The sequence below is a fragment of the Pteropus vampyrus genome, unplaced genomic scaffold, assembly GCF_000151845.1.
Source record: "Pteropus vampyrus isolate Shadow unplaced genomic scaffold, Pvam_2.0 Scaffold336, whole genome shotgun sequence".
Classification (NCBI taxonomy): domain Eukaryota; kingdom Metazoa; phylum Chordata; class Mammalia; order Chiroptera; family Pteropodidae; genus Pteropus; species Pteropus vampyrus.
In genome coordinates this window covers 1493617-1519664 of record NW_011889117.1, presented here as the reverse complement: position 1 = coordinate 1519664, position 26048 = coordinate 1493617, and the positions used below count along the sequence as shown (strand labels likewise).

Below are 26048 nucleotides of genomic sequence, written 5' to 3'. Positions count from 1 at the left end.
GGGTACCAGTTATGAACCAGGCTCAGCTTACCAAGTACGGCCACAGGTGCAGTAAGGACCAGGCCTCTCAGGCCACAAACATAATCTGCTGCAGGGGCTAGAAGGGGACACCGGGACTAGCCTTCAGACCACGAGATGACATTGGAAGAGAGAGGCCTCTTCAACCTAGTATTTAAATACGCACAGCAGGGTAAGCATTTCAGTTATTTTTAGTTAAAGAAAAACAGCCTTTTCCAAGGGTGACAAAGTGAACCAAAGGTCAAAAGAAAGCAGGGTGTGGGCTTCTCTTAGGCTCTTGGCTCCAAAATCTGGACTTGAGGAACGAGGGCCCTCCTGGGAACTCAGGGGCAACTGGCCAGCAGAGGGATGACTGAGGTGGGGTGGCGCAGAGCTGCAGCCCACTGTGGTCACAAGATTGGTCTGTGTGGGCTCTAAGGTGATTTCCACCTGCCAGTTGGTTGACATGATTAACACTATTAACCTTGGGAGGCATTAAATTAAGGAATGATGTGGGGGGCCAAGAGATTGGCTTATTCAGTTGGATTCTGAATCACGATCAGGAAATAATCTTTATCTGCAAAAGAGAAAAATGAAAAAACAAATCATTAAACGTAAAATGGGAGAAAAACACACTAGAAAGGAAATAAATCATTAAATCACCAACTAGAAAATGGGGCTGGGGAATTAAAAAGCATCAATGCTCAGATGACTTCTAGTTGCTGGGAAAACAAGGTAATTTGCAAGTTTCCTGGGGGGGTTTCGGCAAGTGTGACCACCAGTGCGCTGCAGGCCTCTTTTCTAATCTTCCCAGTACCAACAGGGAGGCAGGATTAACATCTCTGTTTTCCCGGTAGGGAAACTCAGTTTCAGAGAGTTTGAATGAACTGCCTATGGCAATGGTTCTCCAGGAGGGCATCTGAATAACCTGGACGGCTGGGCTCAATACAAACATGACTGGGCCCCACCCCCAGCTCTTTGGATTCAGTGAGTCTGAGGTGAAGCCCGAGAATCTGCATTTTTAACAAGTTCCCAGGTGATACTGATAATGCAGGTTCTGGGAGAAACACTAGTTTAAAGTTACCCACCTAGTTAGTATCAAAGATGGAATTCCAACCTCAACCCCACTGCTCTTGAGTTAATGTCAGTTTTGTCACAAGCTCAGTTGCTGGCCTTCCAGAGCCTTCTGGATGAGAAAATTTCAAAGGTACCAGGTCAAAAAAGGCCAAAGCTACCTGGATTGCAGTTATGGGAATCCAGCCCAGCAAGAAGGAATGTCCATCATAAAATCATAGCAAGTGTAAAACCTCGGGGGTGAGCCTGACTTCCTCTCATTTTATAGAAGAAATTGGAGAAGCAGAGTGTTTCAATTTTGCCAACTTAATTACTAAACCACAAACACCTTCCCAAGGCTTCCAGGTGCCCTGCCCTGTGCCAACCACCTCTCATAAGGTATACCTCAATGAACTCTTGAATTATACAATAAGGCAAATATTAGGGTTTTTCTCATTTCACAAATGAGAACACCGAGGCTTTGAGAGTTAAATGACTTGCCCAAGCCAAGGCAAAAATGTGGTATGGGGAACTTGGTTTGACAGATGCTCTGAACACCTCTGGTCTGCCCCCTGCTGAAAAGGAGAGAAATGGCAGGACTTCGGCCATGTCTGCTTTGTGTCTGCAGATTCAAGCCTAAAGCATGCTTCTTTCCATGACTGCTGGCTGATGCAACTGGAAGAAGCAGATCTTATATGACTAACAGTTACATGGCTAAACAATCTGTGTAAGTGAAAAATCACTTACTAATAAAAAGAGATAATAATTAACAAGCCACAAATAAAAATGCACAATTAGCAATATTATTATTTTTTCTTCCAAATAATCGAGTCCTAAATTCGATAATACCATTCCAAGTGCTTCGTGGGAAGCAGAATGTTAAAGCTTGATTATGCTGTTAACTAAGCTATATATCAGGGAGGTTAATAAGTCTGTCTTAAAACACCTCTTCATATGGGCTATTCTGGGCCAGGGTGGGGTGAAATTGGTACATACGTGGAGAGCCAAACTGTAAAACCAGCTGCTGCCACTTTTGGTCTGAGAAGCAGCTTCTCAGTATGATCAGTGAGGAAGACTCGGTGGGAAGAAAAGATGGCGGACCTCGTTCCTGGGAAGGGCTGCTCCAGGTTGCTCCCTCAATGTGGGGTGCAAGTTATTGTCTTCCCACCTCAAAGAAGCAGCAGCTACCCTGGTTCTAGGCCAGGGGCTGCCTCTGTGGGGCCTGTGCTCTTTGGAAATCCTAAGGCGCTCCAGCCCTGATGCCTCGGATGCTCTGCTCTTTGGCTCCTACCCACAGGAGTTCTGGCACCAAAATCCAGTTTTGTTTTTTGTTTGTTTTGCTATATTAAAGTGGGTGTATCAAGGTGTCAAATCACTGGTTTTCATCCAAATACCATGTCCCACAGACATCCCTGACCCCCATCCCCTACTGCTGACCTCACCACTGACCCCACAGTGGGGTATCAGCAATGGAAGGAGGTTCAAGGAGTCATTCTTTATTCAACAAATATTTGTTAATGCTTACGACGTGCTTACAAGTCTCTGTCCTCTTGGAATTGTTTAGTGGGGGAGACAGACTTAAAAATGCAGATAAGCAGGCTGGTTAGCCAAGTGAAAAGGCAGGATGGGAGTGTTGCCAGCTGTAGGGCAGCATGGGCGGGGGCCCAGGGAAAGAAGTTGAAGTCTCTCGAGGCCCTGAAAGGCAGAGGGGTGGCTGGAGAAGTCATGAGGGCATTCAGAAGGAATAGTCACTGTGTTTAAGGCAATCTCGAAAAGACACACCCCTCCAGCAATAACAAGATGTCTGTGTGTGTGGGCCCATGAGTGTGTGAGTGTGAGCGAATGAGCAAGAGTGAGACAGTGTGACCACCCTTCCTGTAGGCCTGTATGTGTCACTCAGGCAACGGTCTAGCCACTTCATCCTTGTCTCCACTGACAAGGCTGAAGGGCTTCTGAGCAAGTGAACCACACGAAGGAGCTCTATCTTGGTAGTTGCCTACACTAGGCTCAAGCACCAACTATTCCCATGAGATGTGAAAGCCTGCAGGTCCTCAAGGGCATGCTGGAAATGCCTTTGCTGCCAAGCGAGACACAAATGGCCACGAGCTTTCAGACAACTCTGCCATTCCAGAGGAGACATTCTTGGAAGCTTTTGGTCAAGAGACGCTGTCCATGGAGTGTCTGATTTGGAGGCTGCATAATTTGTCCTTGTCTCACCCTGTGAGCTCCCATGTGGGTGCAGGTCTGCTCTGACATGCAGGGCCAGTAGAGGGACTATTCCTAGTCTAACTTTTAGGGAAGTGGAGGTTTGTCCGTCGTCACATAGCATGAAATCTTGTGAGAGATTTGAGTTCAAATCTGCTTCCAAACAATTCTGCCCCAACCCATGCTAACACACTCAACCAGATTGGGAGTCTAAGAAGACTAGAGCAGTACTTGACATTTTACAAATTTGGAAATACAGGTTCAGAGGTGTTCTGTAACTTGCTTAAGGTCACGCTTGTAAGAGCTAAAGGTGGGAAAGTAGACTCTGCCGTCTGCAATCTGTTTTCCCTAGCAGAATCAGAGACATCTTCATTGGTTGGCACGTGATGCATCAGACAGTGATCAAATTGAGAAACAGTTTATGGCATGTTTTTGAAATAAGTGACTTAAGTTATCCTATATTCTTATCTGTGATGGACTTGCTCTGTCTCCACCTCTTTAGGGAGTGTCCCAGGGAGACTGTGGCCCCCCACCTGTCTTTATGGTTTTCTCCTTCACATCCTTCCAAGCATCCAGACTGGGCTAGAACAAGTCTGGGAACAAAACCAGTATCACTCTGCTGCTGGGAGTGGCTGGCCCCCATCAAACTGCCTCAGAATTCTGCAGCCAGCCTCCTTGCCATCTGTAGCCAAGCCCAGAGGCATTCAGTGTCCTCAGCCTCCCTATGCCTCCTTCATCCAGGCCCCAGTCACAATCACCTCCTGCCTGAAAAAAACCTCTGCTCACAGGGTCAAGTCCACACAGCTGAGTTTGGTGTTTAAGGCCTTTTCTAAATCAGACCAAACGTCTCACCTCCCGCTCCTTCCTACTCATATTCTGATGCCCTAGACAAGCTGCACTGCAGCCTACCTGCATCATCACGTGCACGCTTAACTCATGTGTGCTCAACTACTACATGGCTCAGCCAAAATAAAAAGGGAGAGGGAGAAGTAGAAATGCAAAAATAGTCCTGGAGAATTTGCCCACCACCCCAGTCTATGAACGTGAGTGAGGTGAGGCAGGGCAAGTGGCCCAGTTGTTCCTACTGTGGACTCAGTCCTTGAGGGTTCCTCCCAGGATGAGCATCTCATAACCCTGAGAATGATCCTAACAGACAGGTGTGGTTTGTACTACACAGTCCCTAAATGCAAGCCAAGCAATACATGTGAAACAAAAGTAGTGATTAGTTCCAATGCTAGAGGAAGAGCTGGCTGTTTGGGGCCCAGAGACAAGACTGTATTTCAGAAGCAGGCAACTAAATATTTTTTCAAGGGTAAAATGGCTACACAGATTTTTGCTTTATTATTTGGTTTAGAATCACTGAATCTTTTTCCTTACATAGCTTTCCTGCCCCTCTGCCCTACTTACACTCTTTCCTATGCCCTCAGGAATCAGACGTTCTCTCCTTTCGGAAGCCTCTGCTGACTGCCTCAAGCAGGCCTAATCACACCCTCCACTATGTTTCCAAGTGCTCCGTGAATTTCCCCAAAACAAGGCGAGGGTGAGACTGTCGTACTTACCTGTCTATCTCCCCCATGAGATCAAGATTGCCCTCTACGGCCTAGAACCCAGGACAGGGTCTGACCTACAGTCATTATGAATATTTGTTGGGGATGCATCTGGAGCCTGGCCAGGCAGTGAGGTAATCAACCTTCAACTCTTCAGTCCTTTCCCTGGAACCTGAGGAGACACTAATGTGCTAAGCCTTCCTGATAAGCTACAGAGCATGTACTGTGTGAGAGTCTGATTCTAAGAGGCGATATGGAAGACGTCTCACCTGGTGCAACCATAATTTCATTTTTCTTGGAGCGAATTCGAAGGAAGGTGAGGTCATTCTGGGGGTCAATTTCACGCACAGTGCTCCGGGCCTTCAAGATGAAGTTGTGCATGAGGTTGGCGTACTGTGTGGTGGTGGGATTGTCCATGGTGCTCTTGATGGGAATGCCTGAGGGGAGAGCAGACAGAGACTGAGCTGGGTATTGGAGCTCCCTTCTGCCCAGCTCCCAACCCACAGCCCCAATTCTTGGGTACTGGACTGGCAGTGAACAATCAATGTCGCTATTTACAAGGGCTTGACAGGCACTTCAAGTATGTCAGTGCCAGTCCCCAGAACTACTCTGAGGGTGGTGTTACTATCTTCACTTGCCAATGAGGCAACAAGAACTCTGAGCAGTGAGGTGACTGGCTTACGGTCACACAGCAGATAATCAGTGGGGCCAGGATTCAAATGCAGGCCTATTGTCTCCACTGCTGGGCTCCTTTCACAGGGCCACACTGTCTTGACTAGTTTCTGGTAATAAAAGGAGAGACTATCATTCAGAACACTTAGAATCTGAACAAGGTAGACAACTCTTACAGATTTGTAAATACTGAAAAGTAGAAAGAAGAAAAAAGGTCAGTTTGTACCAAGACATAACCATCACCAGTGTTTTGCTCCAGCTCCCACCAAGGGAGACTTAGGGCCCAGTCGTAAACACATTGTCTGTACACATGATCATGCCCCCAAATTAAAGCCCATTTCTCTGTGTACACCCTCATAAACAGCATTGCTACTGCTCTCAGAGTCCACAAGTAGCCATTCCACTGAGTTCATCATACGTCTAAAGTACCGAGGCTGTATTTTTAATTTAATTATTGTGCAGTGGACATCACTGTGCATCAAGCCTTTTCAGGTTTCAGGGCTATTTCCTTGTGATGACCTATTAAATGGACCTCCCTCACTGGACAGTGCCTATAGTCATGGAGGTGAGGAATGGGGCTCAACTTGAACAACCTCAACAACTGGATCATCAGGTACCTATGAATCACTGTGCCATGTCAACAGAAGGCTCTGTCAATAAGGCCTCAGGTGCCCACAGCTGACAGGAACTTGTGATAAATGTAGCACAAGCAGCTCCTCGCACATAAGTGGCTGGATTTTGGACCCAGGACCCTGCTAATTCTGTCCACAACTGACCAGCCTAAGGATCAGCCAAAGGCAGTCAACCTCAAGCCTACCCTTGGGTGGCAAGAAACTGGCCCAACCTTGTCTTCTTAGGGCACAGGAACTTATCAGTGGGCAGAAGAGGACATAGTGGCAAGAGAAGCAGCTGAGTCAGAGAGGCTGTTTTGAGCCAAGTGAAGTCATGAGAACAGGTTGTATAATTGCTTGCCTTTAAGAGACAAGACAACGAAGTCATCAGTTAGGACCTGGATGACAATAGTGTGTCCACCAGGACCCCATGAGGCCTTACTTGATAGGAGAACCTTCCTGAGGATGGTAGTATAAGCAGCAGGGGTGATGATTGAATAGGAACTCTGAAATGTGATGACCTGAACTTATACCCTGGGTCTGTGCCTTCATGGCTACGTAGACTTAGAAAAGTAATTTAACCTCTCTAAGCCTCCATTTCCTCATCTGTAAACTAATACCTGTGCTTCAAAGTGCTGCTGTGAGGATTAAATGTGGTTTAAGAATGTTTAGCAAGAGTATGCACGTAATAAACATTGGTATCAACATCACTCACACAATAAATCCCATTCTGCAGGTAACTTGAGGGGTCAGTTGGGGTGATCAAACCTCTTGACCGTTTTTTGTTTGTTTTTTATACTACAAGGGCACCTTCTCTGAAGCCCCTCTGGAACCTGGAACTTTCTTTCCTTCCCCTATTCTCTTACAACTCCCACTGATCCCTCAGGTCTCCATCTTCTGGTGGCTCCACCAACTGCCAGATGTGGTCAATGTCCCATTCCATTGTCCCAACATTATGCAATTTTCCTTTGGAACGGTTACTTGAGTTTGAAATCACACCTTTACGGAAGTTATCATTATGTTTGTCCCCCAGCAGACTGTAGCTCCCTGGGGGGCAGGGCCAGGACCAGGTCTGATTTGTTCACCAGTGTCCTTAGACCACATTAAGCATTTATTGCTGTTGATAAATGAGAAATCACAAGGGCTACTTTCAGTAGTTTAGACATGAGTTTGATCATATTCCTACCAATGGGTGAGTAAAGGAGACAAGAAACTAACCACTTCTTGGCTCACTTTAAAAACAAAAGAAAACATAAAGGTGTAGGGGGTGGGGGCAGGGACCAAAACTGGAGACACTTCAAAAGACAGCCTAAGAATTAGGCCACTTACCCGAAGCCACTGCCTTCACAAATGGGGACTGTGCAGAAGGCTAGTCACCAGGGAGGCACGATTTCTAATCTGAGGCTCAGACCAGGTTGTATAACCAGGTCCTCCCACCAAACCCAGCTCCATCAATCAACAATAAAAAAAATTAACAAAATTTAACATATTTATTGAGCACAAACTCTGTATCAGCACTGTTCTACATGTTGGGGATAAAGTAGTGAACACAAGAGACAAATCCTTGCCCTTGTGGAGCTTACACATTTGAGTCTTTTATTTTGCCCTGTGTAGGTAACAGCAGAGGACAGTAGGGGGTCTGAAGAGGTAAAATGGGACAGAATGTTCATTAAGTTCTTGACAAGTCAGCTTAAATTCACACTTATATTATGAAACATCATCTGCATGTGGGCAAGACAGAGATGTCAAAATACAGTGGCAGGTGGTAAGTGATTGGGACAAGGGTGTGTCACGAGTTCAGGGTCGAGATCCATCACTCTAGTCTGGGGTGATCAGGGAAGGCATCCCACGGGAAGAGGCAGCTGAGCTGAATCATGGGGTAGGAAAGCTCTAACTAATCATCCTTAATTGGAAGCTTCCAGAGGGCTTAAAAGCCCCAGGAAACAGTGAGTTCTGACCAACTCCATCCACAGCTGGGTGACTTTGGGCAGGTCACCTTACCTCTCTTAGCTTCGGATTTCCCAAATGAAAATGGGCAAACACTTCTGTCTTGTGGGGTCGCTGTGTGAAATGTAAATGAGAGACTGAAGTGGGAGCTCTATGAAAGGGACACAAGTTAATGCTACATTAGTAATGAAAAAGAAGTGCTCATTAGTATCCAAAAAGAGAGAGTTGGGGCTATATTTTCCCAATGAAAAAGCTCAACTTTTGGGGTAGTTCTGAGGCAGGAATGAAGGCTTGTAGTTTGCAAATACCAGTGGAGGACTGGGGTCCCAGCTGGGGTGTCAGCCCCTGAGGCTGTTCCCTCCTACTTGGGGTCAAAAATGTCCAGTCCCAGAAGACAGTCTCTCTCTGAGTTATATACAACAGTCCGTTGGGTGTTGGACCCAACCATTCCACTTGGGGCAGCTGAGGTCTGAGGAGGGGAAAGGGAAGCCTAAGGCCACAAGCCACATCAGTGGCAGACCTAACCTGGGACCTGCTGCTGCCTCGCAGTGTCCTGAGAGCTCCCAACCTGCTACTTCCTTTGAATCTAATGACCACATGGTCTAATTATAGCTTGACAAAGCTGGGGAGCACCCTCTGCCTAGCTCTAGGCTTGCCAGGGTCTTAGAAAACAACATTTTAACTGAGGACATGCCACCTCTACTTTGTCAAGTGGTGATTTTCATTCTGCTCTATTGTAGCAGATGCTATTGAGAATCCTGCCTTTCCAGAACAAGGCTTAGAATGACAACACATATACACAGAGGCTCTCAAGGAGCATCAAACAAATCAGAGCTGAATGAATACACTGAACTAGAGAACTGGGGGAGCCCAGCTAGGTGACCCTGGGCCGCAGACCCGCAGCCACAATCTGGTACTTCACAGCAGTGTAGGAGAAAGAGCACAAGTGCATTCAGACAGACTTGGAATGCAATCTTGGCTCTGTAATGGCAGGCAAATCAATTAAATTTCTAGACTAAGTTTTCTCCATTGCAAAATGAAGACAACAGGGCTGTTTTAAGGACTAATGAAATAGAATGCTTGTAAAGCACCAGCCAGTGGCCTGGCCCAAAATAGGTGGGTGTGTGATAAATGTTAGTCCTTTTCTTCACTATGTCTACAGCAGTTTGGGAAAATTAGTATCTATACTCTTCTAGTTGCTGAAATAACGTCTCAGAAGAGAAGGGAAAAGCTACAGGCACAAAGTTGACCAGAGCATTATCTAGCAAAAAAGTAGAAACAACATAAATGAAGGATGGTTAACCTCATGAGTAAACATATCCAAAAGAGTAGCAACTATAATTATGACCAAGAGAATATGCACCTGGACAAGGGCTGAAAAAGCATGGCATACTGAAAAGTATGATCTGTCAGGGCAGTGGGATTGAGTAAATTTTTCCTTTTTTAAAATTCAGAATTCCAATAGCAGTACTAGGACACTGGAGATATTAAAAAAAAAAAAGGTGAAAATTCAAGTACATGAAGGGGCTTAGTAAACAGCAAGTGTTATGCAGTTTGGGCTGTTTTCTGGAGGCCTGCATGCATGCAGGTCGTGGTCAGAGGGAGGGCATACCTTCTGTGTTCACCACAATGATTCCTTGCACTCCCTTCTGGCTCTGAAGTCGCTTCAGTGTCTCCTCCACCTCTGCCTGCCAAAGAGAACAAGACCAAGGTTAGGAGGGGCCAGGAAGGCTGCATTAACTAACTCCCTCACACCCATGTGTGGCAGATGAATCACACGTTTGTCTTCCAACAATAAATAAGTAACACCGGGGTATGTGGCACCTCCTCAAAGCACCCCAGGCCTATATGGAATGATCCCTAGGCCACCGCTAGCACCTAAACCAACATACTCACCCCCAGCATGGGGCAGGCCTCTTTCCGGTCCTCTGCTCATCAGGTACTATTATTCCTCCTGCCTCAGCTATTTGGGAGCAGAATATAAATACCATCCCCAGGAGTATAGGCACATCCCTGATTCACATATTCGGTATACCTGGGGGACAGGATTCTGATGATTAGAAAAAACCCAAACAGTGCTGTCTAATAGAAAGGAGACACATGATCATTTGTGACCCAAGCAGCACAACTGAAAACATTCCAAAGGAAGCAAAATGACACTATGAGTATAGACTCAATGATTTAATAAGCTAGCATCTAAGACGGGGTGACACGTGGTACATAGCCATAGGAAATGTACCTGGGGAAAGGGCTTGTTAATCATGATTCTCCAGAAACTAGTCAGGGTGAGATACTCTGGCACATGGAATTTGTAAACAGAGGGGATAATCAGACGTTTAGTTCCTCACATAGCCATGCAAGGCCTTCTATATTATCACTTACATCTCTTTTATCCTTCCCTCCCTTTTCCATCTATATGCCCATACCTCCCTGTCTCCATATCTTTTTACCCAAATAAGGCCTCTTCTCTGCTGAAATCCAACAAATTTTTCTAGACATTTAAGACATTACCTCCTCCATGAATCCTTTACTGATCCCCAACTCAGTGAAGTCTGTGCCCACTTCTGATTCTGCAAACTCTTGATTGTACCACTCTGGGGATGCATTAGGTACTGTTTTACTTAGAGTCCATAGAGTAGTCTGCAGAGAAGGGACTCAATAAAAAGCTGCTCAACTGAACTAGGCCTAACTTCCTGTAGATGGAAACTGGCCTTGAAGTATGCTTGTTCTCTGGTTGCCCTTTCCAGACTGGTCCAGAACTAATCAGAAGCTCCTCAAAGGCTGAGAAGCAGCCTATGTTGGAAACAGAGGCTTCATTTACCAAAAGAGAGTGATTCCCCACCCCCAGGGAATAATGAATTGGGGGAGGGGGAGCTTCCAAACAGTCGATAGAGATTACACAACGAATTATTGTTTTTCTCTAGTAAGCACAAGGCTGACAATCCAGTCACTACCACCCACTTCCCTATGATGTAAGAAAACTTTCAAATGCTGGAGAGAAGGGCATTTTTCATAATTCATTCAACAGAAGGGCATTGGCTGTTTTGTCCTCCTGCAAAACAGCCAATAGCCTGATGCCTCTAACATCTGGAGCCTGGATAAATGGAGAGAGATAGCTCTGTGGGTACCGTACAGTGGATCATGGATGTATGAGATCATAATTCATCCAACAGACTTTCACTGAGCTCCTACTGTGTGCTATTCTGGAGAGGAGGAGTAAAGTACAAGAGAAGTCAATACCACACAGTAATCAATTTGACTTGCGAACCCTCCTGAGAATTCAACCTAGGGAAATAATCCAGAATAACTAAAAGAAGAACAAAGTCAGGTAAGTGTTTGAGGCAGTAACATCTGCAATAGCAAAAAGCAGAGCGAGCCAGAAATGCCCAATAAATAGGGAAAAGGCCAAATAAATTATGGACTGTCCATTCACAGGACCGTAAAACACATATGAACAATGATGATCGGAACATGTATACCGCCACAGAAGGTTTATGATATAATGTTAAATAAAGACACCTAAATGCAAAAATAAAGTAGTTGTGACTGCAACTACATGAAAATAAGAAGGCAAGAGGGATTAAAAAAAAAAAAAAAGCCGCATTGAGAGCAGGGAAAGTTCTCTCTTTTTTTAAAAAACAGCCTCTTTTTATTCTATTGTTTCTATTTAAAAACATTTTTCAACCCCTCTGTGTATCCAAGAGAGAGATCTCTAATATAGGGACCATAGGGCTCTGATGTACTCAACATAATAAGACTATATAAGAATAAGTTGGATAACAATTCAGGACAACTCAATCAACCTGCAATCAAACTGGGGAAGGAGAAAGCTAAAACTAAAGATGTCAGACCCGAGGTCAAAAATATCCCCTGAAGGATAGAAATTAGGGCTGAAATGAAAATAGATTTCATAAACTGCTATTTATTCAATAACTATATGTGTGCTTTCTATGTGGCAGACATAGTGTTTGGCCAGGGGGTGCTGTAGTGAACAAAACATAACATCCCTGCCCTCATGAAGCTGACATTTGCGGGTGGGAGTGCGAGTTAGATATTAAACAAAAATTTTAAGTAAGATATAAATGTCAGCTACAGTAGGGAAGGGGGATCTGGAATGCAGGGGCTGATGGCTATTTTAGATATGGTAGTCAGAGAACACCTCATTAAAGCGATAGCTGAGTAGAGATCTGAAGGAAATGAGGGTGCTAACCATGCAAATTTCTAGGAAGAATGTTCCAGACAGCACGAAGAGGGAGTATAAGAGCTCTGAGGTGTTAAAGTGGCTCGTTCTAGGAAAAGCAAAGGAGCCAGTGTGGCTGAAGTACAGTTAGTGGCAGTTGGCCAAATGAGAGAGGCAGCCAGGATCAGATTAGATTTCAGTGGGCCTGGTAGACCACAGTAATAACTTTGGCTTTTAATGGGGAAGATCTGGGGAGCCACTAGCAGGGTTTGAGGTGAGGAGTAACAAGACCTGATGTTTCAAAAGGTGGCTCTGGCTGCTGTATGGAAAATGGACTGCAGGGGGCAAGCACAGCCTGCTTGAGCTGGGTGCTCTAGATACGTACGTGCTGCTCCCTCTGAAGGAAGCAACCTTCTCTCCTTCACTCACCACGTGATGTACCTAACTCCAAATTGTTTGGATTCAGCTCACAAGCCTCCTAAGGGAGGCCTTCTCTGAAACCTACCCCTCTTCTGGATGCCCATGGCACTCTGCCTTCATAGCACTTATCACATGGGATATAAATGTCTGTTTCACAACTGCCTCCTCCACCAGACCAAGGGCACCCTGGGAGCACAGACCTAGGCTTTATAGTCCCAGTTATCTTGCACAGTATAGGCTCAATAAATACTTAAAGACAAAATAAAAAGCATTTCTACAACTATGTTTTACAAAAGTCAACCTTAAGCACAGCATGAGAGACATGGCCTTACAGTACCCAACGTAAAAAAGAGCTACGGTTTAAGTGATCCTAAGTTTAATGAGAACTAGCCATTGATATTTGGCTGTTTAAAGTAAACACACACTTACCAAGAAAGGGAGGACATTACAAGTATACACTGACCTACTCAGCAACTGCTACAGGTCAGATATCGGGATGGATGTTCTCAGACACATCTGTTGTCTACCCTTGCATGGTTAGTATAACCTCCACTTTACAAGGAGACTGAGGTTCAGAAAGAAGAGTTATGTCCCCCCACCCCCAAGGACACAGGTCAAGGGAAGAGCTGAACATATTACTGACCACAGCCAATGAGGTCCCTGCCCTCAGGGAGCTCATATTCTGGTGGAAGAGACCTTCAAAAAACAAGTGACCAAGATTCTTGCAGAGAACAGGGACAGGGCTCATGGGTAGGGGATGCTACTTTGTCTAGTGTGGTCAGGAACACCTGAGGATGTAATCTTCAAGCCAAGAATTAAATGGTGAGAAAGAAAAGCACTCTAGATAACCGGATGAAAGTAAAGGCAGTGAATGAAAACAAGTTTGGCATGTTCAAGGACCAGAGGGATGACCATATTGCCAAGTATTTTTATTCTTTACTAATTAATCCAATAGGCAAAAACCAAATAACAGAAAGCCAACCTTTTTTTAATTTTTACGATTAGTAAAGTTAAAATGAAATTTACTGTCTTTATCTTTTTTTGAGTATTGATTTTCCTACAAATCTTACTGATTTTCAAAATTCGTATTTCAGATAGACTTTTGTCCACAAAGCTTACACCAAGCACTTTATTTTTCTCCTACTTTTATCATTTAATCTTATAATTTTTTTCAATAATCAGAGGTTTAAAATTTTCACGTAGTCAAATTTAATAAAAAATGTTTCCTGTAAGATTAGAGAATAGCTTCTCCAACTTAATCCCAACCAGGCAGCTTGGGGCTAGGCATGGGTGAGTGGGGGCCATAAGGGGGTCTCCAGGGGTCTCCAGGAAGTACAGGACACCAGCTACCTGTCTGGGTTTCGAGGAAACTGCTTAAAACCAACCTCATTCAGCCCTAAAGGAGCCAACAAACAAAATAAATGTTGCCAAAAGGTCACAAGCACCAACAGGGACATTTTCTGATGGGAAAGGATAGTTCTAATCAGGAATCCAAGTCGTGCCAGCTCTGCCTCAAATTTTGTTATCCCTAAAGCGCTAGCCGACTGGTACCAGAAACATCTGAATGGATATGCAGCCCCCCAGGGACAGCGCACATCTCTAACTTCCTGTTTCGCTCCTAAAGAAAGCCCAACTGGTATCCTCAGCGTTCTAGGTTTACAGTACTATTAACATGAATATCTGCATCAGGAAATAGACAAAGCTCCTGGGTTTTCAGTTCTCAGGTATGTGTCGCTGAAAGATGGAAAAACAAGTAGCAATAAAACTCCAGAATTATTTATTGGTTCAGCATGGGAGGGATAACCATCCGAAGCAAATGATTCACAAAGGAACTGTAACCAATCTGACTACTAAGCATAAAAATTTTAATTTCTATGAAACAAAAATGAATCAAAAGGATAGAAAAACATCTGCATCAAATACAACAGAAAAAAAATAATTCCAAAACATTACACAAAAAGATTAAGAAAAACATCAAGTCTCTAAAAGTTAAGATGGACAAAAGGATACTAGCAGAAAATACAAGAGAAATTACAAACACGTAGAAAAATGTTTATTCCCTGTAAATAAAGAAATGAAAAATTATAGCAATGCTGAGGTATCTTTTTAAATGCTGGCAATGATATGGCAAAACTGGTACAAAGGCAATACAGCCATCTGAAAAAGTTACAGGACAACACTATTGCAAGGACCATAAAAATGCTGGTCCCTTTGCCTCAGAAATTCTTTTCTTGATAATTTCTAAAGAAATAATCTAATAATCTTTTTCAAAAGAAAAATGAAAGAAATTCTATACATGCAGAGGTACTCATCACAGTGTTATCTGTACTAATGAAGAACTAGAAGCAACCCAAATGTATACCAGGGGAATGGTTTGGCAAATTATGGTACAACTCTTTCACTGACTATTATGTAGTCACTAAAAACAATTCATCACAAAGGTGATGTAGCAACAAGATTAAATGTCTCTGGACATAAACAAAAAAGAAAAACTAGTATACATATCTTGAAAAATATGCATATGTGAACAGAGAGGAAGAAATACAGAGATGAAAATAATTGTGTGGTGGAGTAAAACTGAATAAGAATTATGGATGATTTTTATATCATCATTCTAAAGGACAGTTTGGCAGTTTCTACCAAAATGTATAATATGCATGCCATAAGTACCACTTCTAGGAATCTTTCAAACATAAACACTACATAATTACTAGTATGAGTGTAAAAAAAAATAAAAAAGACAAGAAGTTACTGCAGCATTGCCAGAAGTGAAAAACTGTAAACCACCTAATTGTATATACAACAGAACACTATACCGTCTTTAAAAAGAATGAAGTAGATTTTATGTACTGACATGAAAATGTTTGATATTTTTAATGAACAGTTGCAGAATGAGATATCTATACATAGCCTAAAGTAAACTTAATATGTATAAACATATATGTTTCCAGTTTCATGCAATAAACAGCTTATATGTAAATGTGCTTAAGCACTAAACCAACGTGGAAGTTAACACACCCAACTGCTGACAGTCATTACCATAGGGGAGTGATATGGGACTACAAAGCACTTTCTACATTATATACTGTGGTACTATTTGAATTTGTTAAAATGTGCATCTAAGTATGTTTTGCTTTTAAGAGTATAAACACACAATTGCATAGTACAGATTGCAGCAAGCTACAAAGAGGAGGCATATACATGCTTATACAAGATACACAAGAAACATGTGAACAAAGAGGAAGAAAACACAGAGATGAAACTTGTATATCTTGTATATATGTGTAATAAAAAGGGGGATAGACATACTTGTACGAAATATACAAGAAACTAACCATGTTTCTGAAGGAGACTGAGGCTGGGGCTCAGGGTTGGGTGGGAGATTCATTTTTCACTTAGATCCATTCAAATTATTATTTTTTTTTACTGCATGTAAATATTATGTTAAAATTACTTTTTTAGTTTAAAAGTGATGTGAAAGATAAAATTACATATGTCTGAAGCATTATTACATGTTTTTAATGATGTGAAGTCATTCTTTGGGGTGTAGTAGTACATGAAAAAAGCAGAGTCCACAACTGTACGTTCAGTAGGAGCTAAACTATATAAAGCAAAAACAAGTGAAAAAGAATACAAGTAATATGTAATATGCCTAATTCTAACTGGTTACCTCTAGGTCATGGCACTGTTCCTTTTTCCTTTTCGATTCTCTTATAGGCTTTAAATTTTTAAATAAAACTTTTGAAAAGGTAATATATTCATATGGCTTAACATTTCAAAGGTCTTTTCAAGTTTTTTACAAGTTGGGAGGATAGAAAACTAGAGAAAAAAAAAAAAAACCCGTAAAGTCGTAAAGAGCCCACAGTTCCAGCCGTAAAGCAGGAGGCTTTGGGATCCCCAAGGGTGGACCTTCCCGTTTCTGACTCACGCACCAAGTCCCTGCAGCTCCAAAGAACCACACAGACAGAAAGGCAGCACTCTAGTTTCTAGGGTTCAAATCCACCTCCGCCATTTCCTGGGACAAGGCACTTAGCTTTCCAGGGCTTTGGATTCCAAGTGTGTAAATTGGGGATAATGGTCGTACCTATCTCATAGAGATGTGGTGAGGAAAACCAAGATACGTACAGAATTTAGCAGTGCCTGACACATTAAGTTTCCAGGAAACGTTACCGTTTTTATCGCACAAGGCCCAGGATGCTACGATGCAAGGGCCTGTGGGCGGCCTCCACATCTCGTCAGTCCCTAGCCAAAACCCTTGCTCCTGCTTCCGGTCAAGGAGCAGCGGGATTCCCTGGCTCCGCTCGAATTCCCTCAGTCAGGGCCTAGAGGGCCTAGAGGCCCACGCCTCCCGGGTTCCGCCCTCCAGTCAGCTCAGGCCCAGCCCCGCCCTTTCCCAACCCGGCGCTCTAAAATAACCCCGGAGGATGGAAGGTTAGGCACAGGGGTGTGAGCAGCCGTCCTTGGCACTGTCCGGCCGCCAGCCCTGAGAACCGAGCAGTCACTCACCATCTCGAACCGATCAGGGAGCTCCGTGTCGCGGGCGCTCAGCACGGTCCCAGTGCCTTTCCGCGCCTGCGCAGAGCACCCTGTCAAAACGGACAGCTTCAGTACCCAATCAGGAACCAGTGTGAGGCGGGAGGGCAAGCGAACCCTAGGCAGTTCGCCCAGGGCTTGTGGGGAATTTGCCCAGCGACGTCTGAAGTGAAAAGCGAAGGAGTTCCGCTATAGAAAGTTCCCAGCTGTCGCTGTGCCGAAAAGATGCCGGTTAGCGGTGTCGGAAGAGGCTTTTAGGGTGTTGCTAAGACCCCGTTGCGCCCAGATTGAGGCAAAGTGAGGCGCGGAGGCAAAATGCACCAAAGATGAGGAAAATTTGGGGTTTACGCTGCAGTCTGTCTCAGAGGTCTCCAGAGCGACCTCCTTGGGAATATTCCTTGCAGGCCCTGATTTAGTATTTAGGATTAGCCTGGGAGTCTGCAGATTTTAGGACTCTGAGCTCAGCCCCACTCCTTTGTTACCTTGGAGGAGGCACTTCACATTTGTGTGCTCCCTCATTTTCTCACTTTTAAAAGGGTCTTCTCAGAGCCCTGTGCTGTCCCTTTTCTCACTCTTTAGCCTTCTACTCCTGCAGGCCACAAAATTTCTAGGTTCTCTAGCAGGAAATAACTTATTAGAACACACTGTCATTTAGTGAACTTTGTGTGCCACGTTACTGGGCAGAACACTTACACACGCACTATCTCCAGTAACCTTAGCACCCCTTTACAAATGCTGTTTCTTCGAGACACGAGTTTACTGAATTCAACACAGATGATTGAACTTCAAATTTTCATTCCACAGCAGCCTCTCAATTGAGAAAGGATTTGGAGCTCTTTCCAGGGGTATCTGCATGTTAGGAACGTTGGATAGTGACTTCAGTGAGGAAACCTGGCAGACACCATCTTAACCAGAGGATCAAGATTACCATTACTGATAATGGGTTTTTTTTGATGTGTGTCTCCTGATATCATGTACTAAGTGCTTATCACCTCTATGGTATTTTTCACAAAAATCCATGGCCTTAACCATGAGAAAACATTCAACCAAATTTGAGGACATTCTACAAGGTACCTGGCCAGTACTCTTCAATGTCAAGGTCATGAAAGATATGAAATGAATGAGAACTGTCGCAGAGTGGAGGAGACTGAGAAAAACATCACTGGTGGAAAAATTAGCGAAATCTGAATAAGGGCTGTAGATTAGTGTTTTTACCAATGTCGTTATTAGTTTTGATAATTGTACCAAGTTATACAGGATGTTAACATTGGGGAAATATGGGTGAAGGGTGTGCAGGAGCTCTCTGTACTCTCTTTGCACAAGTTCTGTAAGTCTCTGTAAGGGCTGCAGAGACTGGACCTCAAAGCATCCTGGAAGATAAGCACACAAGGGATCACCACACCATCTTATACAGAGAACCAGACTGAGAGGAGTGGAAGGATTTAATATCACAATCACAAAAAAAGAATGGCCAATAGTTCATGTGACTTTAATCAGAATGAGGTGAGAGTTTGGGACTGTTGACCCTGAATGCCAGCCTTATGAGTTTTAGAGTTTTTTTCTGTGGTAATGGAGGAACCACTGTAGATTTTAAGCATGGCAGAAGCATGAGACTGAAATCTTCCACAGAAACAGCACAGAGGGACTAGAGGGGAAAGAATGGAAGCAATCACAAGAGGTTCTTACACTCAACTAGGAGGGTAGGAATGAAGATGTAGGCTGTGGCAATGGGGGTGGCTCTGAGAGAAGTGATTCAAAAAAGTTTTGGAGCCGGATTTAACAGGATTTGTAAACCAATTAGATGAAGAGCTGAATTGGTTATGGAAGACTCGGTTAAGGTTGTGATTTGTGAGTAGCAGTACAGTAAAACATGGTCAAGTCTTGGATCCCAATGTGCACTCCTGCCACTGAATAGCTGTGGAAACTTCAAGTTACTCAATCACTTTGACCCTCTGGTTTTCTTATCTGTAAAACAGATAATTACCCCTGAGAGTGGCCAGGATAATGACTATATGTAGCATATCTAATGACTATATGTAGCATATCTAATAGTGTTTGGGATATAGTAATAAATGCTGACAGTCCTGGGACTAAGTGAATACAAGTGTGGTATTTGGTTGCTAGGATAGGGAAGACAAATAAAAGAGCAGGTCTGAATCAGAAATGAGGAAAAATAACAGTATAGATGTTTTCAGTGATATGTAGGTTATGACTGTAAATTCTCAAGGTCCTTCCCTATGAGATGCTTTGAAGAAACCCTCTTATCCACAGCATTTTTGCTTAATGGGAACCTGTTCTGAGACCAACACTGTCCTTCTGAGGTCTCCACTAAAGACCCTACTCTTCTTGCCAACCAGGAAGATTCTCCTGGTTCCTTCCCTCCAAATGTCCTGACCACAGAGGAGCCCGATAGACATAAAAATTGACAACTGAAATGGGTTAGGAGAGCAGTTTCTGTTCTGGAGTTACATAATGTGAGACATTCTTCTTAAAAGTTCAGAGTACAGCAGCCAGCCAGCCACAGCTGAGTCCCAGTTTGATTCTTTGTAGAGTTTGGGGCTGGAGAGCCAAATCATTACATATTTTCCCATGGAAGGTTTCCTCATGCTGAGGGGAGCACATCTTCCCCTTTTCTCAGCCACACTGAAGTTAGAGCTTTCTAAGATGCTAATATGGGACAGATTAGTTTCTACTAATAGAAACTAATAGTTTCTACTTCTCAATACCTGGGAGGGACCTGCAGTTTCTGTCCTCTAGTTACTGTTAGACCAGCATATTAAGAAATCTCACTTCCCTTAGCCACTCTCCACTGGTTCTATTTTAAACGAGAACATGATCATCTGTTTTCCTAATAAGAAAAAGGTCTACTGAAGCAAGTGAGGACAGCTTATTGAGGTCAGTCTTGGAAGGTAGCTGGTGGTTCTCAGCACCCACGGCTAGGGTCCAATCGTAAGAGGACCTACAGTTGCGTCAGAACAGCAGATGTCTTCATCTTAGTTTTCTTCTAACATAAGTGACAAATCCAATCTCACCTTGGTGGGTCTATCTAGGTTTTTTCCTACCCACTCCACAGTACAGACAGGCTGTAACCTGGTCATTTACATATGCAGAGAGGCAAAAATCTACACGATCTGGTCATACAGAACGTTTCTCTACTGGTGGAGAAAAGCTTCTTACTCAAGACTAACAGAAGTGTGCAAATGAAGGAGCAAAAAAGTTTAATTATAAACAGTCTTACATTTTAAGGAAATGCAAGTGAGGCAGCCCCCCTGAAGGACCTTTATAAGAGCACTTGACTCCCTGTGATACTTGTAGAGTTACCTGAGTATTTGAAATTACAGTTTAAGAAAAAAAAGGAATGCCAATACAGTAATATACAATCCAGTGCTGCTATTCCATTTTTAGTTACTAAAAGCATAGCACATATACAAATAATTTTATAAATAACTCAAAAACAAACAAAAAAAAATGAGGGGGGCTGGAGATACCAACAGTATTAAATAGAAGTAGGTAACCTAAAGAATTTGAGAAGAATGGAGTTACATCCAAAACAAGGAGGAATATAAACATAGAGAAGTCTAATACTCCATGAGTCCTTTCTGATAACATTTTAGATTATTAACCAGATAAATAAAAAGTGGCAAAGTGGGCTTGATTGAAATAGCTCATTTAGGTTGAGACTTTTGTGGGCAAGTAAGTCATGTTTCTCTTAAATTTCTGAATTGACACTGGTATGTCAATCTCTTGGTGAAAAATTAGTACCCGAATCTTAAATAGAGTTATTGTAAGTCTTACGAAATCAGATTCTTCTGCACAATATAAGATCATAAAAGACAGAGCAGAAATTCATTATTATAAGCGCTGGATCAGTTTTAAACCACTCTATTGAATAAAACAAGTGAGGTTCTTCCCTCCTGACCCAGGCTGTGAAATGCTGCTTTCCCCAACCTCCCCAAAGAGCAGAAGAATAGGGCATTTGCTCATTTTACTTTGTTTTTATTTCAGTATAACATGCAGTAAAAAAATTTTAACAGAATTTATTAGCATTTACAATGCTTACAGAGAAAAAGGACTCTAAAAGCAATTTAGTTCAGATTTAAGAAATCGCTCTAATTAAACACTTACAATAAATCTATTTCCAAATGTTCAGTTTGGACTAGAATTTAAGATAGCATTTGGTAGATATTTATGTCTACTGTCTATTTGCGGTATTTTTATAAAACCTCTGATTCTTGGGATATCCAGCCCCCATTTTCCTAACACAGCAGGGAAGACATATACATGTGGCCACTTAAATAAAGGAAGAAATGGGATAAGGGAGATCCCAGGCTGCAAAAATATATACAAGCATTTTACCTTTTCCAGAACTAAACATTTCTTCCATAAAAATATTAAATAGCCAAGCCCTATAGAACTAGGGCTGGGACTACTTAAAATATAACTATTCTGTATTTTAAAAATATAGGGCAGAAAGCCTTTGGGTGATATTTATACATTTTCACACAATATTTCTAGGTCCCTAAATGAATCATCAAGCATTATATAGAACCAAAAAGTCTACTTTCTTACATTATCTCATAATTTAATCTCATAAATCTCTAGTAAATATTGCAGATAACTACATTTCAATATGAGAATTCACCTCTATAGGAAGTTTTTATAGAAGGCTTTATTTCCACATAGCCATATATTACCAAAGGTCAGACTTATATAATGAATGGGTAGTTGGCAGACATTCGCTTTGTAAGACAAAGCAATTGTGTTTTTTTCCCCCTACCAACAAAAAGGCAGAGAGTCTCTACTTTGGAAAAAACTAGGGCTTTTAGAGACCATATTATGTATATTTCCCGGAGTATGTAGAATAAAAAACAAAATAAATATAGGGTTAGAGAGAGCCTACTCTCTCCTTTTACATTGACAATTTCTGGATAAGGCAATCCTTTCACACATATAAGTCTATTTTATGATGGCAGTGTTTTAGATACATGAGTTTAAAAATGCTTTTGTTGTTGTTACAGGATGTAAATGAAGAGTAGTAAGGGATTAAAAAATTTCTTTCCATATGGAATAACGGTTTGCTACTCTCTGCTTATTTTTGGCTTATTGCTACTTGTTCATGCTCTGCTATTGAAACTGTCAAAGTCCCTGTTTCATGAGTTATGAGGCTATCCTCAGGGTGCAGCTACGATAGGTACTTAGCTGGCTTAGGCTTCACCCCGCCGTCCATTAAAGTCAAACCTCTGACAGGAGCCATCTTGACAAAGTCTAAGCTAGACCAAGTTAACTACAGAAAAGTTCAAAGTGCATTAACTAGTTACTGACGGAGCAGTCTAAAATTAAATAGTAATGAGAAGAACCTTTAAAAAATTTTAAAGGTGAAGAGAATATCCAATTCTGGACAATGTTAAGAATGGAAATGATTACTCCAACATGTGTCAGAGAAGTGATAAATCTGAAGACTTTTAATTCACATAGAGAATACATTTCTGTGTTTACTAGAATTGTATTGTGAGTAAATGTATTGCTTCTTTCTTTTGTCAATACCACAGCTCTCTCTCCCTAATAAAAATATAATTTTAGAGGATGTTTCATTGACCTCTATTTGGGCTAGAAAGTACTCTAGTTACACCTTGATCTCCTTAGCAATAATTAAATATAACTGAAGTTGCTGGATTATGACAAAATTATAAAGATGCAATTTATATAGAGAACATACAAAAATTATCAATGATAGCCTTCAATGAATTCAGCTAAATTAATTCCAATTCTAGGTTAACTTTTATAAACAAGAGTGAAGGAAGCACAGTGTTAATATTGTTTGTAAAGTTTAGTATTTGCAAGCCAATTAAAACAATCAAACTTCCAAATGGAGAGTGTTAATGGAGTCATTTGCAGGCTGGGACCAACTTATCCCTGAAGTTAAATTAATTTAACAAAACCATTTTCTAGAGAGATGCAAGAGTCTTGCATCACTTTCCAGGGATAACATCAAAATGATGCATAGATTCATGCTCCGGAAAAAAAACAACAGTCAGGCCAGGCTGAAATGAGGGAGAGCACAAGCCAGTTAACGTGCATCCCCAGAAACTGGACTAAGCTTGCATTTTTAACAAACACCTCTTACCAAGAGGCTTAATATTAAGATCTTAGATATTTCAGTTACCAAGGGACTTCCCTGAATATCTGCAGAATCTCTAAAAAGAAAAAAACCTATTCCCAAGTGAGACTTGACACACATATAATAACTGTTGTTAAGAAAACAACCTAGTGGAATAAGACAAGGCAGAGTTCATTGCTGTGTTAAATCTCATGTTACGTAAGGTTTTGACTAGACATGTGCAGATCTGATTTCTGGAAATGTTGACTAGAAATCCAGAATCACTGGGAGATAAATCTCACTGATAACATTAATTTACTTACACTCAGGTAACTCTCTAAACAGTCACATTCCAATTTTACCACAAGATGTGCAACAGACAGAAAAGGAAAAGGACAAACACTGCAAGTGAGTTCTTGTCCTTTGGGGGTACAAGTTCTCATAAGTCACTCTTGTCCAAATCCTTCTGTTTCTTCAATGGCAAATAACAGTTTTTCCTTCAGTTGCTCATAGCTCTTGTAGGGTGGCAGGTCCAGGCGGTTAAAACTGAAAGTAACAATTGTTAGCTTCAGAAAAGGAAATGTACAAAGAATCATATATGAGCAGTATAGTATAACAACAATGCTGGTTTTTAAATCAGGCAAAATTGGGTTCAAATCTCAGCTCTGTCACTGGACCTTTGAACAAGTCCTTTTAACTTTCCAAGTCCTTTTACCTTGGTTTCCTCTTTAATAAAATGAGAATAACAATATTTACCTCAGGTACAGAAAAAACAAGCATATATATATGCATAGTGCCTGATGTTCAATAGGTACTCAGTAAAATGTTAGTCCCCTCTGTCATATTTTTAGAATATGACCTAGGCAAATGTTTGGCAACAGAATAAACAATATTATCTGCAAAGGAAAAATAAATTTACAGTTATGACTTCTGTTAGTTCTTACAAATGGAAACATGGAACTTGAAAAAGTAATAAAGACAGTTCTAATGTGTGACTGAGATAAGCTGTTCACAACAGTGTAATGGCACAGTCTGTTCTAAGTTTGAAGAAAAGTAAGGGACAGGAGGTCAAATCAAAACACATGTGTACAAGATAAATGTACAAAAATCAACTGTGTTTCTATAGAACAGCAATAAACAATCTGAAATGAAATTAAGAAAACAATTCCATTTTTACTAGCTTCAAAAAGAATAACTTAAAAAATTTAAAAGAAGAAATGCAAGGTTGTATAATGAAAACTATAAAACACTGCTGAAATAAAGAAGACCTAAATAAATGGAAAGACATCCCATCTGCATGGATCAGAAAACTTAATACTGTTAAGATGGCAATACTCCTCCAAACTAATCTACAAATTTGAAGCAATTCATACCAAAATCTCAGCTGATCTCTTTGCAAAAATGGACAAATCAATCCTAAATTTCATATGGAAATAGCCAAAACAATCTTGAAAAAGTCGAAAAATGCCTACCTCCTAAGTTCAAAATTTACTTCAAAGCTATAGTCATCAAGACAATGTGGTACTGCCATTAAGGATAAACATATACATCAATGGAATAGAACTGAGAACCCAGAAATAAACCTGTGTATTTATGGTCAGTTGATTTTCAAGAAAGGTGCCAAGTTTTTCTTTAAAAACACATGTGTATGTATGAAAATATAAAGGAACAGACAATAAAACCAGTAAAAAGGGCAGATGGGGAAAATAAAGGAATATCCAGCAAAGTCCATAGATGACCATAGAAATGTCTTACAAAATAAAGTTTAAATATTGCTGATGTTAGGTTAAATTCCAATACACTGTATTTAAGATTATAGTTGATTTTTTAGTTTTGTACACTTTTGGAAATGTACAAATAAATGTACATTTATTATGAGAAAATAATATTTCTGTCTACCATGTTAGAAAATAGCTCTCACAATAGCTATCTAGACTTGATTTATTCTTGTACCTTCAAAGTTAAGTTTTCTAAATTTCACATTTAAAAAAAAATTCAAGGATGGGAAAAGGGATTGATTGCAAATAGGCAAATTGTTTTGGGGTAATGAAAATACATTAAAACTGGATTGTAGTGATGGTTACTACTCTGTAAATCTACTTAATATCACTGAATTAAAATGGGTAAGTTTTATAGTATATAAATTATGCCTCAATAGAGCTATTAAAAATAATTCAATACAATGGGGGAAACATTTTATTTTTATTTTATTTATATTTTAAATTTTTAAAATATATTTTTTTATTTTTTAGGCGAGGCAACCCTTGGTTGACCTCACAGATTGCAAGAACCTTGTGAGCTTACAATCCCATATTTTTAAATTTTTTACGCCTACAGCACCTGGTCTTCCTAGGTGGTCTCCCATCCAAGTATTAACCAGGCCTGATCCTGCTTAGCTTCCAAGATCAGACGGGATCGGGCTTGTTCAGGGTAGCATGGCCAAGACTCAATTTTTAATATGCTTTAATATCTAAAGGATAATTAGAAAAAGGCTATTTTCTCTCTATTTCTCCTTTTACTTACCAGGTATGACTTCTGGGTAACCAATTTTCTTTCCCAACTTTTTCAATACAGAATTTCTGTGGTCCATTGCTCCCTAAAACATAGTGAAACCATCAACAGTTTGATAATGTAACGGTTCTCAAATTGTGATCTCCAATCTTGTAGTATCACCATCACTAGAGAATTTGTTTTTATAAACAAGAGTGAAGGAAGCACAGTGTTAATATTGTTTGTAAAGTTTAGTATTTGCAAGCCAATTAAAACAATCAAACTTCCAAATGGAG

The 26048-nt window shown here is 41.4% G+C and overlaps 2 protein-coding genes and 1 pseudogene across 6 annotated transcripts in view; all 3 read right to left on the bottom strand.

Moving 5' to 3' along the window:
- Positions 1-191: 191 nt before the first annotated feature.
- Positions 192-17268, bottom strand: DYNLRB1 (dynein light chain roadblock-type 1). Of its 4 annotated transcripts, XM_023522194.1 has the most exons (5): positions 17139-17157; positions 9929-10067; positions 9645-9720; positions 5072-5239; positions 1101-1183 (listed from the first exon to the last, which is right to left on the bottom strand). In XM_023522194.1, exons 2-5 carry the CDS (start codon positions 9935-9937, stop codon positions 1116-1118), a joined length of 321 nt encoding a protein of 106 aa, XP_023377962.1. In that variant the 5' UTR covers positions 9938-10067; positions 17139-17157; the 3' UTR covers positions 1101-1115. The 4 variants fall into 4 exon arrangements, with proteins under 4 accessions (XP_011376591.1, XP_011376590.1, XP_023377962.1 ...); XM_011378289.2 differs by lacking the exons at positions 1101-1183; positions 9929-10067 and adding an exon at positions 192-574 and having other exon boundaries at positions 17139-17267; XM_011378288.2 differs by lacking the exons at positions 1101-1183; positions 17139-17157 and adding an exon at positions 192-574.
- Positions 17269-20366: 3098 nt separating this feature from the next.
- ITCH (itchy E3 ubiquitin protein ligase) overlaps positions 20367-26048 on the bottom strand; it is a 149355-nt gene continuing 143673 nt past the window's right edge. For both annotated transcript variants that reach the window (XM_023522193.1, XM_011378287.2), the window contains exons 24-25: positions 25786-25858; positions 20367-23808 (exon numbers count right to left, since the gene is read on the bottom strand). In XM_023522193.1, coding sequence (XP_023377961.1) covers positions 23709-23808; positions 25786-25858 — 173 coding nt within the window. In that variant the 3' untranslated portion in view covers positions 20367-23708. The remainder of the gene's footprint in view (positions 23809-25785; positions 25859-26048) is intronic.
- LOC111730862 lies at positions 25591-25708 on the bottom strand (annotated as a pseudogene).

Coding starts and splice junctions, on each gene's coding strand:
- DYNLRB1 (XM_023522194.1), bottom strand. Junction 5,240..9,644: donor CATTGTGGTGAACACAGAAG/GTATGCCCTCCC, acceptor CTCTCCCCTCAG/GCATTCCCATCAAGAGCACC. Junction 1,184..5,071: donor TGAAATTATGGTTGCACCAG/GTGAGACGTCTT, acceptor TTTCTCATCCAG/AAGGCTCTGGAAGGCCAGCA.